At 33.7% G+C, this 18,080-nt stretch overlaps 2 protein-coding genes across 4 annotated transcripts; both read left to right on the forward strand.

Annotated features, from left to right (window-relative positions):
- The first annotated feature begins 255 nt into the window (after positions 1–255).
- On the forward strand, positions 256–10,023 carry LOC102630583 (thioredoxin-like protein CITRX, chloroplastic). 3 transcript variants are annotated; one of them, XM_052441847.1, is made up of 4 exons: positions 256–648; positions 758–880; positions 9,201–9,281; positions 9,688–10,023. In XM_052441847.1, the coding sequence occupies exons 1-4, from the start codon at positions 421–423 to the stop codon at positions 9,802–9,804; spliced, it is 549 nt and encodes a 182-aa protein (XP_052297807.1). In that variant the 5' UTR covers positions 256–420; the 3' UTR covers positions 9,805–10,023. The 3 variants fall into 3 exon arrangements, with proteins under 3 accessions (XP_052297807.1, XP_006465751.1, XP_052297806.1); XM_006465688.4 differs by lacking the exon at positions 758–880 and adding an exon at positions 6,718–6,840 and having other exon boundaries at positions 257–648; XM_052441846.1 differs by lacking the exons at positions 256–648; positions 758–880 and adding exons at positions 6,227–6,608; positions 6,718–6,840.
- On the forward strand, positions 887–3,497 carry LOC127902539 (probable cytokinin riboside 5'-monophosphate phosphoribohydrolase LOGL2). Its single transcript, XM_052441849.1, has 2 exons — positions 887–2,684; positions 2,838–3,497. Exons 1-2 carry the CDS (start codon positions 2,267–2,269, stop codon positions 2,846–2,848), a joined length of 429 nt encoding a protein of 142 aa, XP_052297809.1. The 5' UTR covers positions 887–2,266; the 3' UTR covers positions 2,849–3,497.
- Positions 10,024–18,080: the final 8,057 nt, after the last annotated feature.

Consider the following 18,080-nt stretch of genomic DNA (forward strand, 5'->3'; position numbering starts at 1 on the left):
AAATTTTAAAAATAATGTGTAATTTTTATAATTATTTTTTAAAAATAGGGTGGATTAATAAAAAATATGGGATAAAGATATCATCACTCTTTTGTTAAGATTAGTATGGGTTGAGTTCTTGAGTAGTCGAGTTGGATTAAATTTTTCTCGATCTACACTGTTTAGTCAACGGATTGACCTCAGTTTTTATCTTAACCGTTAATTACTTTCTTCAATCGTTGTATCCCAAGTAAAAAGGGAAAGGTAAATTGCCAATTTCTGATTCCGGAAAGGTTTTAGTTGTAGCTCCTGACCAGTTGCTTAATTTTCCTAATCCTCACGACCAAACTGACCTCAATTTTTATCACCAACAACGCAGTTACAAATTGCTGTCAACTAAACCCTGCTAAAACCTCATATCAAAATCTCTCTCTGCTGAATATGGCTCTGCTGCAATTCAATTCCTTCTCCTCCTTTTCCGTATTATCTACTTCACAACAACAGGCTTATCTTTCACCATCTTCCATAAAAACCCATCAACAAAACAATTCTCTCTTCTCTTTCTCCGCAACAAATACCAAAGACGGATTGTTTTCCCTCTCAACACACCCAAGAAAGTTTCTTTGTAAACCTCCTCAAGGCAAGTATGTCAGAGAAGACTATCTCGTGGTATGCTCAAAGCAATTGTCCTTTTCTTTTTAATAATTTGCTTATTTTCATTTTTTGGGTATCTCTTTAAGTTGGAAGCTTGACTAGTGTTATGTTTTTGACTGGACAGAAGAAGAAGACAGCTCAAGAAATCCAGGAGCTGGTAAGAGGAGAGAGAAATGTACCCATTATTATTGATTTTTATGCAACCTGGTGTGGCCCCTGTATATTAATGGCCCAAGAGATTGAATTGGTATGTTTCTTTTTCAATTTTTGTTGTCCTTATGCATTATTTAGTCAAGCTCTTCTTAATGCTGAAGTAGAATAATAAGCCTGAATTTAATTTTGTTTGTAACATGAGTAATTGCAATTGCCTTCGTACTAGCTGATAAAGTGGCTATCTTTATGAGGTTCCCTTGAGAGAAATATGTAGCAACACGAGTTCTTTCTCTGGCATTGTAGTGTTAGGAAAAGACGTAATGATCACTGAAATCTGCTGCAGAACACTGTCGGTTAAAATAGCTATCATAGCATGAGGTTCACTTCTTCTGATGAGAGAGCAGGAGGTAGGATTAGTTGGAAAAAGGTTGAACTTTTCTCATTTGAGAAGTAACTGATTGAAGACAAGTACATGCATATGCTTCTCAGATGAGTTCCTCATTTAGACATTGCCTTGTAGTATGTTCTAAGCTTTTGATTGGATATCTGTGTGAAGCAAAGATTGTGTCAATGCTATGTGGTGATATTTTTCGTAATTGGTTTTATATATTTATGTGGGCTTCCTTTTATCGTCATATCTGGAGCTAGAAGGGAGTTGGAGAAAATGGAACATCTGAACCTAATTTTAAAATGTAAGTGGACACTGAATTAGCAGATAAACCAATCTAATAATGTCTGGAAATTAGCGAACCATGATTCAATTAACAGAGGAAAATCGAGAAAATATGGTATGCGGATCCGGAAAGAGGTACTGAAGAAATCTTCTTTGTGCACTGAGGAAGCTAATTCGAGTCAGAGAAGTAACCAGCATCAATGCCAGAATGAGTTGCAATAAAAACCGATGTTCTTTAGGAATGGTGTCTGATAACAGGGAAGATAAGATTCAATTCATTATGGATGGCTTGAATAAGGAGTCATTGGATGATATCCTTTTGTCTCTTGAAACGCATCCCAGTGGATATGTGCAAGGAGCGATTCTCCAGTTATGGCCATTATTCCAGAAAGAGCATGCACGATATAGTCTCAGGAATCTGACTATAAACGACCCTGTTTGCCAGTTTATAAGAAAACTGGATAGGAAGCCTATCCTCGACCCATAGAGGGCGTTCAAGCCGTTTCTGGACGTAAAACCAGAGGAAGATGTGAGCCACAGTCGCAACTACCTGTAAATATCTTTTTACTTTATTGTTATTTTATTTCACTATTGTCTTATTGTTTGCATTATTGTCTTTAATAATTTTATTACTATTTGCTTTTTCCTTTTTACTGTTTTTTTTTTTACTTGCGAGCCACGTGCTTTACGCGTTATTTGACACTGACATATTACCTCATACACAACCATGACCCACTATCACCAAGACTCTTAAATGTGATTTCTTTTTTGTCAAGCACTCACAAATTATTTTTGAGAAGTATCACAATGTCAGCTACTCCCAATAGACAATTCAAGAACATTTGTGTGCTTTCTGGATTTACATATGGCAAACATAAAGAGTTCGTTGAGGCAGCCATAGATCTTGGTCGAAGCATAGCAGCGAGAAAATTACACTTGGTGTATAGAGGAGGTAATCGAAGGTTATCAAAAATGGTCTCAGAAGCAGCTTTTATCAGAGGAAGTCAAGTGTTAGGCATCATCCCAAGAGTCTTAAAACCATTGGGCAGTTCGTCTGACTCATCAACTGGAGAAGAGTTAGTCGTCTCAGGTATGCAAGAAAGAATAACTGAAATGCTTAATCATGCTGATGCTTTTATTTTCCTTCCAGGAGATCTTGCAACACTAGAGGCACTTATCACGCTAGCATCTTGGGCCCATCTGCACATCCACCAAAAATCCATCGGTTTGTTAAATGTCAATAACTTTTATGATGGCTCTATCGCATTTCTTAACCATGCAATAAAAAACTATTTCATTCCCGCTAATGTGAAAAAACTCTTTATTTGTGATTTAATTATATGTGTTTTATTTTAATTAAGTATTTTATGTATTTTAGGGGCATCATAGTCATTTCACAATAAACGAGAAATCAGATGGCAAAACAGACATCACTTTTGAACTCAGAACGGTCGAAAACCTTATGAGGAGCATAAAAGGAAAAATGGCACTGTTCACTTGTACGGTACTATTCACGTGTACGGTACTGTATACGTTACTGTTCACGACACTGTTCATATAGACGGACCGATGACGTGGCATTGACTGATGAGGTGTCACGATCCTGTTGGACTAAAATTCTTATATACTGTGGATGGTGACGTGGCAGCATATCAGTGGACGAAAAATCTCGCATACGGTGCATCCATCACACAGGATTATTTTCAATCAAACCGTGTTACTGTTCATCCGCGTGGTCAAACCGTGGACTGTTGACTGATGACGTGGCGCAATCCTGAGCGTCCAAACTGTTTTTAATCCGATGGCCATGATTTACTCCATGTATCTATAAAAAGGGGGCCTCTCCCCCCTAATTTGATATCTCTGAATCCATTTTTGGGATCCATTTTCTGTAATTCCTTCTCCATCTTGTATTTTCTTCGTATTTTAATAAATTTCCATTTTGCCCCTAGTTCAATTATGAGTGGCTAATTTTCTTTCAAGCTTGGGTTGAAGGTGAAGTCTCAACATGTGTCATGAGCTTAATTTGGTAAATTTATTTTCTCTTCCCCTCTAGTTTTTGTGGATGTTTTGACTTCTCGTCGACAAATAATACTAATCTTGTCTAGTACCGCCTTGGTTTCACCGGCCCTCTAGTACAAGGTTATTATTATTTGGCACGATAAGCCCTTAGCACCATATTGATTAGAGCGTGGTTCATGAGGTGTGGATTCCCCCATCATGATTTAATTGGCATTAATACGGATTATTTAGCCCATGATGCATGTTGATACGGATCCAGATACCCAAGTACGTCATTTCAATAGAATTCTCTTCAATTTATTCTTGCCATTGCAATTCCAATTTTAGAATTTATTATCGCCATCTCAATTCCAATTTTAGGATAATTTAAATCATTTCCACCACAATTTCAACCACCCATTTACAAAATTAATTCTACATATAATTAAAATCCACCTCCTCGTGGGATCGACACTCGTCACCATTGATCTATACTACAATAGATTCGTGCGTTTGCGAGTACATTAAAATTTGCACAACAGAGTCCGAGTCAACACGATTTTTTTCCGTGTCGGGTTAGGGTTAAAATTCTTGACCCATTTACCCGATTAATGACCCGATTATATTTTTTATTTTAAAATAATTTACAGATTCTTGTCATCAAAATTCAAATATTAGAGATGATTTTTTTTATTGTTTAAAAGGATGAATATAGACACAATATTTTATTTATAAAATTTTAAATACATTTAGAGCTTTAATAGTGTAAATGTATAAAATATTGGTAGACATGTATATTTTATAATATTGATATATAATATTATTTACATATATATAATTAAAATCTCGATAGTGTGTGTAATATTTTAGTAGATATGTATATTTTATAATATTGATAAATTATGTATGTATGTATGTATGGATGGATGTATGTATGTATGTGCATACATATGTATGACAAAGTGTAAATATTTGATGTAACTTTTGTTTAATATATAGATATTAAGCGGGTTATTGGGTAACCTGATTATTTTTCCGTGTCGGGTTTGGGTCTCAATATTTTGACACGATTATTAAATGGGTCGGATTTGGGTCGACCTAAATTTAACACGACACGAAGCTGACACGACACGAACACGACCCGATGACCCGTTTTGCCAGCTTTACTTCACACCAAGACAAATAAACCCACAACATCTTAATCTATAAAAGATTAACACAAACAAAGTTAAGAGGCATTTCATCAAGCACCTAATATGCCATTTATATTTGATTAATGTTTTGAAAAAAATCAAGTGCTTTTTTTTTGCTAATACAACCTTATTAACAATACAATCGCATACAATCAACCCACAACCATATCAAGAATGCAATACCTATAATCAACCAAATCAATCAAGATTAAGAAAACTCACAAATTTTAGATTATTTTTTCACTCCTTATTTCCTTCATTGTTTCTGGACAACACAACAAAATATGGATCCTGAGTCTTGTTGTCATTACTTGTAATCGCTGATGCTGCATTTATAAACCACTACTCTGCTAGGTTACTACTGATCGAGTTTTGAGAATTGGAGGAATCTGGTTTTAGGGTTTGGAAGTGTTTTGAAATTAAAAGGATAAAATTGTATCCAAAATGCTAATGTTTGGCTAACCATGATAAAATAAAATTTGAGGGACTAATAACAAAAAATTCAAAACTTTTATGGTTACTTTTATAAATTTCCTGTCAAATTCTATGACCATACTCAATTTATTTTTCCAGTTCTTATAATACTAAAAAAATAAAAACATTAGGCCCTTGGAAAATCCTTACTCAACCCAAATTACAATTTTGTTAAGGATTGAGATATTTCCACCTCACTATTTTTGGAAATCTGCCCTATTTTTAGGAAATAATTACAATGAGTTGATAATATTTTTAAAAAATATAAATTAATAAAAATTTTGTACATTTAATCAATTAAATCCTTCTATTAATTTTTTTCTTAGATTCTTTGACCATTTTTAATCATAAATTTTAATATAAGTTTTATTTTCTTATTTTCTTATTATGATATAAAAAGACAAAATTATCCTCATAAAACATGAGTTATTATATCTAATAATTTAGGTATTTAATTTTACGACTTATAATCTAATATTTTAAAATGAAACCTAATTATTTTTCACTATCCTTACGTGTAAATGACATAAATTTGGCAACCTAATAGTTTATATGAGAATTATGCTATCAAGACACTATGTTAGTTTAATTAAAAATAATAATCATACTAATAAAATAGTATTAAAAGCAATGAGTTTAGTAAAAATTGGAAAAATATTGAAATTAGTGTAAATTCTAGATAATTTTACTTTACACGAGTAAAATAGTTAATTTAAACATATGTTAAAGTAATCTTTGTAATCAGATATGATAAATAAATCTAAGTCACAAAAAAAGTAAATTAACATTAATTTAGTTAATTAATTAATTTTCCAAAACTCTTCTTAATTTAAAAATTTTAAAAATAATGTGTAATTTTTATAATTATTTTTTAAAAATAGGGTGGATTAATAAAAAATATGGGATAAAGATATCATCACTCTTTTGTTAAGATTAGTATGGGTTGAGTTCTTGAGTAGTCGAGTTGGATTAAATTTTTCTCGATCTACACTGTTTAGTCAACGGATTGACCTCAGTTTTTATCTTAACCGTTAATTACTTTCTTCAATCGTTGTATCCCAAGTAAAAAGGGAAAGGTAAATTGCCAATTTCTGATTCCGGAAAGGTTTTAGTTGTAGCTCCTGACCAGTTGCTTAATTTTCCTAATCCTCACGACCAAACTGACCTCAATTTTTATCACCAACAACGCAGTTACAAATTGCTGTCAACTAAACCCTGCTAAAACCTCATATCAAAATCTCTCTCTGCTGAATATGGCTCTGCTGCAATTCAATTCCTTCTCCTCCTTTTCCGTATTATCTACTTCACAACAACAGGCTTATCTTTCACCATCTTCCATAAAAACCCATCAACAAAACAATTCTCTCTTCTCTTTCTCCGCAACAAATACCAAAGACGGATTGTTTTCCCTCTCAACACACCCAAGAAAGTTTCTTTGTAAACCTCCTCAAGGCAAGTATGTCAGAGAAGACTATCTCGTGGTATGCTCAAAGCAATTGTCCTTTTCTTTTTAATAATTTGCTTATTTTCATTTTTTGGGTATCTCTTTAAGTTGGAAGCTTGACTAGTGTTATGTTTTTGACTGGACAGAAGAAGAAGACAGCTCAAGAAATCCAGGAGCTGGTAAGAGGAGAGAGAAATGTACCCATTATTATTGATTTTTATGCAACCTGGTGTGGCCCCTGTATATTAATGGCCCAAGAGATTGAATTGGTATGTTTCTTTTTCAATTTTTGTTGTCCTTATGCATTATTTAGTCAAGCTCTTCTTAATGCTGAAGTAGAATAATAAGCCTGAATTTAATTTTGTTTGTAACATGAGTAATTGCAATTGCCTTCGTACTAGCTGATAAAGTGGCTATCTTTATGAGGTTCCCTTGAGAGAAATATGTAGCAACACGAGTTCTTTCTCTGGCATTGTAGTGTTAGGAAAAGACGTAATGATCACTGAAATCTGCTGCAGAACACTGTCGGTTAAAATAGCTATCATAGCATGAGGTTCACTTCTTCTGATGAGAGAGCAGGAGGTAGGATTAGTTGGAAAAAGGTTGAACTTTTCTCATTTGAGAAGTAACTGATTGAAGACAAGTACATGCATATGCTTCTCAGATGAGTTCCTCATTTAGACATTGCCTTGTAGTATGTTCTAAGCTTTTGATTGGATATCTGTGTGAAGCAAAGATTGTGTCAATGCTATGTGGTGATATTTTTCGTAATTGGTTTTATATATTTATGTGGGCTTCCTTTTATCGTCATATCTGGAGCTAGAAGGGAGTTGGAGAAAATGGAACATCTGAACCTAATTTTAAAATGTAAGTGGACACTGAATTAGCAGATAAACCAATCTAATAATGTCTGGAAATTAGCGAACCATGATTCAATTAACAGAGGAAAATCGAGAAAATATGGTATGCGGATCCGGAAAGAGGTACTGAAGAAATCTTCTTTGTGCACTGAGGAAGCTAATTCGAGTCAGAGAAGTAACCAGCATCAATGCAGCTCCATTTGTAGTTCTCTCTCCTATAGAAATCCAAAATACACGTGTGGGGGACAGTGGTAGCACATAGATTTATGTCTTTTTTTAGTCTGAGATATATGAAAAAGATAAATTTTTCTATCTATATCTCCAATATATCCCTGAATATCTACCTGCCATATTTTAAAAACTAGGACATATATATTCTGAAAGTAACTTAAAAAGTGGAGGAAAAAAAATCTAAACCACATTTATTTTGTTAAGGTTGTGAGCCCATAAGTCCAAGTCAAGTTTAGCATAATTGCTATCCGGATCCAATTAGTGTGAGACAGATTGTAACCATCATGTTGCCCTAAAGTTTAGTCATACTGGGGCCTGAAACTTTGAAATCGTCGTAATCAAGTTCTCATCAAACCTGTTGTGTGAATGCATGTATTCCCCAGGATTTGATTTTTGGATATTGCCTTCTTGATCAACTTGCATTGATCCCTAGGGCTTTAAACATAGTGAAATCGATAACTTCAGGGATGATGTTTGGAACCGTTTTCCTTGAGAGGATTTTTTGTATATAGAAAGAGAATAAACTCCGAGAGTATGATAAGATCTCCAAATCTTATATATTTATTTTGATTTAATTTAATTGTAAGTTATCCTTTTAGTTGTGGTTAACTTGTACTTGGATGCAGTAAACTAGTTGTTAGTTACTTAGCTAATTTTTTGTGATAGTTAAGGATTGTGACTCCTACTTTTTAGTTCCAAGTTTTATCTGTAAGCTTAGTAGTTAAACCAGCATCAATGTCAATAATAGTAGTGTATTTGGCAACTTGATAGTGTATTTGGAGATGTTGGTCCCTTGAAGCACCAACAATATGTATTGGAAAGTTCAGGTTTCCTCGAATTAACCTGTTCATGTTATTTTCTTTTTCTTTTTTTTATTTTTTGTTTCTCATTACAGACAATATCTGTGTGTAACAGAGTAACACGGGCTTCAGGTATTCATAACTGTAATCCACTCAAGTTTATAGCATACAATTTTCAATTAATCCTAATGAAAATTTATTTATTGATTTCATTGGAAATGAACTCACCTTTCTAGTTTAGTAAGACTTTTTAAGGTTTGGGATTAAACTAAATGGAGTGTGAATGTTGTGTAATGATGCAAAAACAGATGGATTGCAAGTTGCATGCAGCTCCATTATTTGATAGAAGAATTGTATGAGAGGATCTCAAAATGAAAATATCATCTAATAGCTTTATTGTTTAGATTGTGATGATTCTTTGCTACCTTATCGAAACGATGCTATTACATACGAAGAATTAAATATGCATGTTCAACCTACAGTTTTGGAACTACTTCATCCTAGAAATTTTCTGACATGTTCTGGGTCCTGAGTTTGATCTGAACTGCTGCCGGATACTATTATCTACCGTTCACATTGGTTGCTCGAATTGTCTTAAAGTGATTTGAATGAATATCAAAAGTTCTGAGAGCTTTTAACTATAGGGAATAATTCTAACTAGCTGATGGGTGCCACAATTTTCTTCAGAGTTCTTGAGCATTACAAATATGGCAGTAATTTATTTACTTCTTCTCACAGCTAGCTGTGGAGTATGAGAGCAGCGCAATGATTGTGAAGGTTGATACAGATGACGAGTATGAATTTGCACGTGACATGCAGGTCATTTCCTTATCTTACATCTCTCTTTTTTCTCCAGGTATTAAATGTTATATTTTGCATCTAATTTTTCAAGGAGAAGGTGCCTAGTTTCATCATTAACTAAACTGTTCAGCTTGATGATTGGAGAGAACTGTGGATGTATATTATGTTGTTTGCTGGATGAAAACATATTGGAAAAGTGTCAAATTCTGCCACTTTTATATATCTTAGGAGATCGTATGCATAGCGATTTGATTCACAACAACTACTACTGCAAGCCAATCATCTCACTATCTCATGTTGTATTAGTTTTGCAATGCCAAATTGAGCCATTGGTTTACCTTTTAAGAACCATAATTTCATTATGGGACTTGACTTTTAGCTTTTTCTGGAATGAAGAAACTTATTTGAAGTCATTGTGTTCCAGGTTCGAGGGCTTCCTACGCTATTTTTTATCAGTCCAGACCCAAACAAAGATGCAATCCGGACAGAGGGACTTATCCCGATACAGATGATGAGAGACATCATTGATAATGAGATGTGAAGGCTATGCAGGAAGAATTTTCTCTTTGGTTAAAAGGCGTAACTTATTGTTCTTTTGTTATTATTATTTAGTTTTGTTATTATTATTTAATTGGAGATGTAGGAGCAAGGCTGATAATTGTTTTTGATGAGGAATCCAATAATTTTAAACAAGGCCGTAATCAGTTTATTTTTGGTTATTTTGAATACAAGGTTTCATAGAAGTTTTTTCTTCCGTTAATGATTGTTCATTATAATCCTATGACTATACAAGGTTTATTATCTTATTATTTTTAGTACAAGGCTTCACATAGTATTTTTGTTTCTATAAAAAAAAATACCCAATAAAATCCTATGATTATACTCAATCTCTTTTATGATTACTTTTAGGTCAAGACTTCATAGACATTTGTTTTAATTTTTTTTTTGGCAAAAAATTACTCTACTCATTTTATTTTTGTTATTTTCAGTATAAGGCTTCGCAAAGTAATTTTGCTTCTTTAAAAAATTAACCAATAAAATTCCATACATGTACTTGTTTGGCGGGAATTCTAACTGTTAACATGGACCAATAACTCAGTAACACGTGACACGAAAAGTCAACCAAAGAAGTCAATTTATTTGATTGGGCATAGGATAGCTCATATAGAGATAAGAGATAAGATTCTTAAAGAAAAGAGCAAACCTAGTAAAATACATAATGTTAAAAGGTATTATCGGAAGTTAGATTTTGGTGGTCAGGGCCAACTAGTGAATAGGGCACACTATCATGAGAGAGAATAAAAATAGCTTCTTTCAACTAAAGAAAAAGACCCAATAAGGATGAAAATTCTCTAGCCAAGTAATGAGAAAAGGCATGTCCGTTGTCCTTTTGATACCACCAGCAAAGCAATAGGACCACAGGGCTGGAGGCTGTCGCATGTCTAGCTGTAGAGGAATTTATGCATGTCTCTTACATTTTGTAAGGAAGTTTTGCTTGATATGTAAAATTTTTTTTAAGAATTCGTATTTATATTAAAAGTAACAAGCTTTTAATTTTTTTAAATAAATTATTTTTAAAAATGGAATGGTACAAATTGGTATTTGAACCCAAGGTTTAAAATGATTCCATAGATCTTCCATATGCACAAGTCAAGGGGAAGGGCAAGGCTCGGCTTTTTAGTAAAAACTTGGATTTAGGTTAATTGGAAATCTTACATTTGATTTGTCTGACACGCAGAATTTAGATAAAAAAAACTTGTTGAGATGTCAAGCGCTAAAGGTAATAGAAGCAGAAGGGCGGAAGGAACTTCAGGGGAGCAATCTGTAATTGATCGACTCATAGATATTGTGGCACGACTCTTGGAAAGGGAAGTTAGAAGGGATGAATATGCTGAGGCAATGAACAACACATGGAGTGGATTTAGAAGATTAAATCCACCCACATTTGAAGGGGTTGTAGATCTTATTATAGCCAGACTATTAAAAGGAAGATGTGACAGATTTCCTGAAGTCTTTCCCAAAGAACTCCTAGGATTGCCACCAGATCGAGGAATTGAATTCAAAATCGATATGTTACCAAAAATTGCCCCAATTTCAAAGGCGCCCTATATGATGGCCTCATCAAAATTAAAAGAATTAAAGAATCAATTGCAGGAATTACTAGACAAATGCTATATACGCCCAAGCCATTCACCATGGGGAGCACCAATAATGTTCGTAAAGAAGAAAAATGCATCAATGCGAATGTGCATCGACTATCAAGAGCTAAATAAGGTAACTATCAAGAATAATTGCCCACTTTCGCGCATCGATGACATGTTTGATAAGCTACATAGAGCATCAATATTTACAAAGATTGATCTACGATCAGGATATCACCAGTTAAGAATAAGAAAGACATATATTCCTAAAACAACATTTAGAACACTTTATGGACACTATAAGTTTGTTATCATGCCATTTGGTCTAACAAATGCCCCAGCAACCTTCATAGACCTCATGAATAAGGTATTTAAAGACTACCTAGACAAATTCATAGTGGTGTTTTCGATGACATTTTGGTCTGCTCATGAACAAAGGAAAAGTATGCTGAGCGTTTAAGGATCACTATTCAGACCTTGAAGGAGAAGCAACTTTATGCAAAATTCAAAAAATGTGAATTTTGGCTTGAAATTTTTATATTCTTAGGACACATCGTGTTTAAGGATGGAATCTTAGTAGACCCCTTGAAGGTGGAGCTATAAACCAATGGTCAGGGTCAACTAATACAAGAGAAGTCAAAAGCTTCTTGGGTTTGGTTGGATATTATCGAAGATTTGTCGAAGGTTTTTCTAAGATTGCGATTCCATTGACCCAGATGACGAAGAAGAATGTCAAGTTCTTGTAGATGCCAAAATGCGAGAAAAGTTTCAAAGAACTAAAACGATGATTGGTTAATACTCCAACCTTAGTCATTCCTAAAAACTCTGAGAAATTTATCATCTATAGTGATGCCTCCGAAAGTGGCATAAGATGCATCTTTATACCAAATGGAAAAGTTATTGCGTACGCTTCCAGACAATTGAAGAAGTATGAGAAAAATTATCCAACACACACTAATGGTGGTGCACACATTAAAAATATGGTGTCATTATTTACTGGGGGCTCATCGTAAGATTTACACTGATTATAAGAGCCTCAAATACTTCTTTACACAAAAGAAGTTGAATATACGACAATGACGTTGGCTAGAGCTTGTCAAGGACTACGATTGCGAAATAAACTATCATCCTGGAAAAGCAAACGTGGTAGCAAATGCACTAAGTTGAAAGCCAAGCCTATCAACTTTAAGGATTCTACCTAAGCCATTACAAAATGATATATGTAAGGCAGAGATCAAGCCAATAGCAAGAAAATTAGCCAACATGACACTTTGCTCGACCTTATTAGAAAAGATTAAGGAGGGACAGGAAAGTAATTCTTACTTGAAGATTCTAAAGATAGAGGTTAACTCAAAGGAGACGTCGTTCAAGAAGTCAAAAAAGAGAATCATCTTATTCAAGGACAAAATATTTGTACTACATAATAAGGATCTAAAAAAAGAAATCTTACTTAAAGCTCACACAGTCTCATATTCACTTAATCCTAACACAATAAAAATGTACAGGGACCTAAAGAAGCATTGTTGGTAGCCTAGAATGAAGAAGGATATAGTTAAGTTCGTGGCAAAATGTCTCACTTGTCAACAAATCCAAGCGGAGCACCAGAAACCAATAGGACTTTTGGAATCCAATCAAGTTCCTTAATGGAAATGGGAAGAAATCACAATGGACCTCATCATTGGTCTTTCAAGGACTGCAAAATGCATTATGCCATTTGGGTGATTGTCGATCGACTCACAAAGTCTACTTACTTCTCAAATGACGTACACCATGGACGAACTTGTAGAAATATACATAAAGGAGATAATAAGACTACATGGTGTACCATTTTCTATTATTTCTGACCGAGATATAAGGTTCACTTCGACATTTTGGGAAACGTTATATAGCGTTATAGGGACAAAATTAAACTTTAATAGAGCATTTCACCCTGAAACAAACGACCAGTCAGAAAGAACGATTCAGACGCTCAAAGATATGTTGCGAGAATCTCCTATCGAATTTCAAGAATCATGGAGCAAGTTTTTACCATTGGTTGAATTTGCCTACAACAATAGCTACCATTGGCATGGCACCATACGAAGCTCTATGTGGTAGAAATGTAGGTCACATATTCATTTGTATGAGATGGACAAGCAAAGGCATCTTAGACCCGACTTAATTATTGTCTCATCTGAAGCGATCGAGAAAATATGTCAAAGAATGTAGCCAGCTCAAAGTCGACAGAAAAGTTATACGAATAAGAGGTGAAGGCCTTTGGAATTTCGAGTTGGTGACAAAGTATTTCTAAACATTGCCCCAGTAAAATGATCGATGAGATTTAAGAACAAGAAAAATTAAGTCCAACGTTTATTGGGCCATTTAAAATACTCGAACGTGTCGGTACTGTTTCCTATTGACTTGCCCTCCCACTATTGTTATCAAGAATATACAATGTCTTTCATGTCTCTATGTTAAAGAAATATGTTTCAGACTCCTCTCATATAATAGATTATAAGCCTCTTCAATTAAAAGAAGACTTAACCTATGAAGAATGTCTAATTCAAATTCATGATAGAAAGATAAAGGAGTTAAGTAACAAGAAGATTCATTTAGTTAAAATATTATGGCAAAATAGCTCGGTGGAGGAGGCAACATAGGAACGTGAGGAAGAGATGAATAAGTATCCTGAGCTATTCAGTAAGTAAATTTTGAGGACGAAATTTTCTTAAAGGAGGATGAAATTGTGAAGTACAACTTTCTCACTTGAACATAATAGAATTAACTTTAAGTTAACAAGCCCCTTAAGTAGTAGTAATAATAATATAAGTATTTAATTCTAAAAGTAATGATGACATAAGCAATGACATAAGTGATGATGCAATAAGAGATGCCTGTAGAGATAGGAATTATAGAATTTACTAAGATATTTATGGTGATGATGCAATAAGAGATGCCTGTAGAGCTAGGAATTCTAGAATTTATTAAGATATTTATAGTGATGATGCAATAAGAGATGCCTGTAGAGATAGGAATTCTAGAATTTACTAAGATATTTATGGATGGATAATCTCAACTATTAATCAAGAGTTATGGTGGCAAAATTCTAGTCATCCATTAGCCTTAAAAAATCCTATAAAAACCCCCTAGCTTTTTCATTTTCGATACAACGATAGAAATTCAATTCTCTTCTATTCTAAGTCATAACATCAAGGGTAGAGAAATCCTTAAGTTAAAAAGGTATAGAAAAGTCAAGGTTAAGAGTTAAGTAACATTTCAACTGCAATATAGAGACACAATTCTTTTCATACTTAACTTCAGCTTAAACTAATCTTTTATCTTGTGATGGCTACTATGATGTGATTGGTTATAATCTAAATTTGTATATGGACGGTTATGTCGGCTATATTATGATATTTTCTTATTTACTCCTTGTATAGTCGGTTATGCCACCTATTCTGTGATATTTTTACTTAATTATACTATGGTCGGCTCTACCGATATAGTATAATCCCATTTTATTTAATCTCTACATGGATGGCACTGCCGCTGTATTAAAGATTGTTGTCCTTCAATAGTGTTGTGTGCTGATTCCGTTGTACTTCTAGTAACTTCACATGTTATGATATAAGTTGCATTGAACACATGCATTTCATGAATTACTTTATAAGAAGACGTTTTAGAAAATGAATTTTTGAAAAATATGTTGTTGTACTATAAGGTGGTAAAGTTCCCAAAGAGGGCAAGCCCTCCAAGCTTAGTAAAAAGGTAATTTTTTGGGGATGACGATACTTAACGCCCAAAAGACCAACTAATTAGGCCTAAGGGCTTGTTGTTTTAAAGAATAAAAGTGTTAGTCTTGTAGTGCTACATACCTAGGTCCCTAATAAAGTTATTTTGTATTTCTAAGTTTCTTTTAAAAAGTTAATATGGTCATCTATGTGTATAATAATTTATACATGCATAAAGTGTTATCATACTGAGCATTATCTCATAAAGTCCTTATATTACAGATAACGATGAGTAGGGCAAGCTGACGCTAAGTCCCAACCAAGGTGAAATGTATATGGGTATAACAAACCTTAGGTTTTATGATGGGCTCAACTTTGTTTCTATTAAAAATAAATATTTTAACTTTATGTAATAATAAAGTTTTTGAGATATATACTAAGGAATCTATGCATATCTCTTACATTTTATAAGGAAGTTTTGCTTGATATATATAAAAAAAAATTAGAATTCGTATTTATGTTAAAAGTAACGAGCTTTTAATTTTTTTGAAAGGAATTATTTTTAAAAGTGGAGTGTTACATCTTCTCTCTCTATTTTTATACTTCATGGAAGATCTTGGCCACCTTATCTCTCAAATAAGCTCCTCCATTATTCTTTTCTTAGAAAACTCTCTAATCTCCATAAACCTGCATTTCCCTCATTATTATCCACCAACAACCTTTATTTAAGGTTTTGTTGATATTGTAGAGCAAATCATGCAATACAATCAAACCACGTAAAAATCTTTTTGTCCCTTTTTGTTTATGCTTATTTTTTACCAGGTACAATGGTTTTGATGCTCAAATTTTATTTGATAAATGAGTTCATATGAGTTATTCTACAAGCTCTATAAAGTTAACGGATAAGTTCCTTAAAGCTATCCTCAAAGCTCTCTTGAGCTCCCTATGTCAACTTTTTAAATTAATCCCATGAGCTCTGCAAGCTCGCCATAATATTTCTAACTCAAAAAACTACAACTCACCTCGCAAATCACCTCAACTATACTTCCTGCCCCAAACATTACTAAGTACACCCAACTTAAACTTAGCCTAATCTCCCCCTAAAAATATAATTTTTTTTAAAAAATTAGATTTGACTTAGATTTTGGTGAGAAAAATCGTTTAATGGTTCGAATCGAATACAAGTGAAAATTCGGCTAATACAATTGGTGCCATCTGTGAAAAGCGCTACAAAAAGCTCTCATAGTGATAATTAGTTGGATTGGGTTGTATTTGAAAAAAGGGCAGTAGATGTACTATAGGATTTGCACTGAAAAAAGAAGCTCCACAAGAAATTCTATTGAGGATCTCCCTGAAAAACACCAAAGAAGAATCCTCAAAAGAAGACCATGGATGACTCCTGTAAGAAATGTTTAAGAAAATGCAAAGGTGGATACCTTAAGAAAACTTTGTAAAAGGTTCCCCAAAAAATGCCATTGAGGATTTCTCCAAAACACTGAGAGACGATCTTTAAAGGGAAACCTCCAAAATAGTGTAGTAGTTTTAAAGATACCTCAGGTTTTCCCCTAAGCACCAAAGTAGAGTCAAACACTATTTAATGCTCCAACACTCAGGAAACTATCAGTGTTATGCTCTTAACTCTTCCTTTTTCTATTTTTATGTTTGAATTTTCTACTATATACTTGGTCATATATATTTTTGATAGGTTTAATGAAAACCTCAGTTGTTCATCACCTTGACATGATTTATTTTTAAAATTTTTGAAGTCTATATAATAACAAAAAAGATTTCAAAATCTCTTTTGTGTGCTAGTCATGTGATGATTATGATTTGAGCTATTTTTACCTTGGTAGATCTTATAAATGAGCGCTACTTGTTTATTCTAAGTACTTATGATAGCATGTCTAATCTTCTTAATTATTTCTCCACGGATGTGATTGATTGATTTACTCTTACTATACATTATGAGGTATGATTGACCAAGCTCTTAAGTCTATTTATTAGAGTAGATTATTGGATGAATGACTAATCTTTTTTGTTATGTGGTTGAGAATGAATAGTTAACTTCTTTTTTATTATGATTTGTTGATTATAATTTATCTTCACTTATGACTCACCGTGTTTAAACTCTTAAAGTGTAGCTCTAGATATCGAGGCTAATCTTGCTTTAGCTGACTCATATTGATTGCCATTGAAGAGTTGTAAGCATGAACAAATCATTAACATGAAGTACCTCAATAAGTTTCCTACTAAAGAGAATAAGAACTCTTGTCCCATAAATTCTGTATATATCACTAGGCGTTATCCTCATGTTTTATCGTCATAATAAAGGGCTAAATATAGCTCAACATTGAAGCCACCAGAGCTAACTATAGCTCAGTATTGAATCGTTAGGACTAGGTATGGCTCAAGTATTGAAATCGTCAAAGCTAGCTGAGTGCAGCTCATCTATCATTGCCAATGTTGAGTATAGCTTAAGCATTTAATCGCATGCGTTAGTTGAGTGTAGCTCAGTTATCATCGCTAAAGTTGAGTGTAGCTCAACTATTAGAATCACAAGATCTATAAGAGAGCTCAATTGCACACTTCTGATTTAATTCAAAACTTCACTAGCAAATAAAAGAGAGATTCAATAGCGAGGTTGCCACGAGTCGCTTGTGCAAATTTTCTCTTTTGAATTTCTTGTGCTTCAATTCTTTCAACAGAAGAAAATAAAAGATCTCGTCTGGGGGAAAATCCAGGTGCTAACGTGGGTTAATAACTCAGTGACATGTGGCAAGAAAAGCCAACCAAAGGAAGTCAATTTATTTGACTTGGTATCAGGATAGCTCACAGAGAGATATGAGATAAGCTCCTTAAAAAATAGGTTAGTTTTAGTAAAATACACAATATCAAAGGGTATTATCAGAAGCTATATTTTGGTGGTCAGGGCCAGCACATGAACAGTACACGCCATCATAAGAGAG

Source organism: Citrus sinensis, chromosome 5, assembly GCF_022201045.2.
Source record: "Citrus sinensis cultivar Valencia sweet orange chromosome 5, DVS_A1.0, whole genome shotgun sequence".
In the NCBI taxonomy this organism is placed as follows: Eukaryota; Viridiplantae; Streptophyta; class Magnoliopsida; order Sapindales; family Rutaceae; genus Citrus; species Citrus sinensis.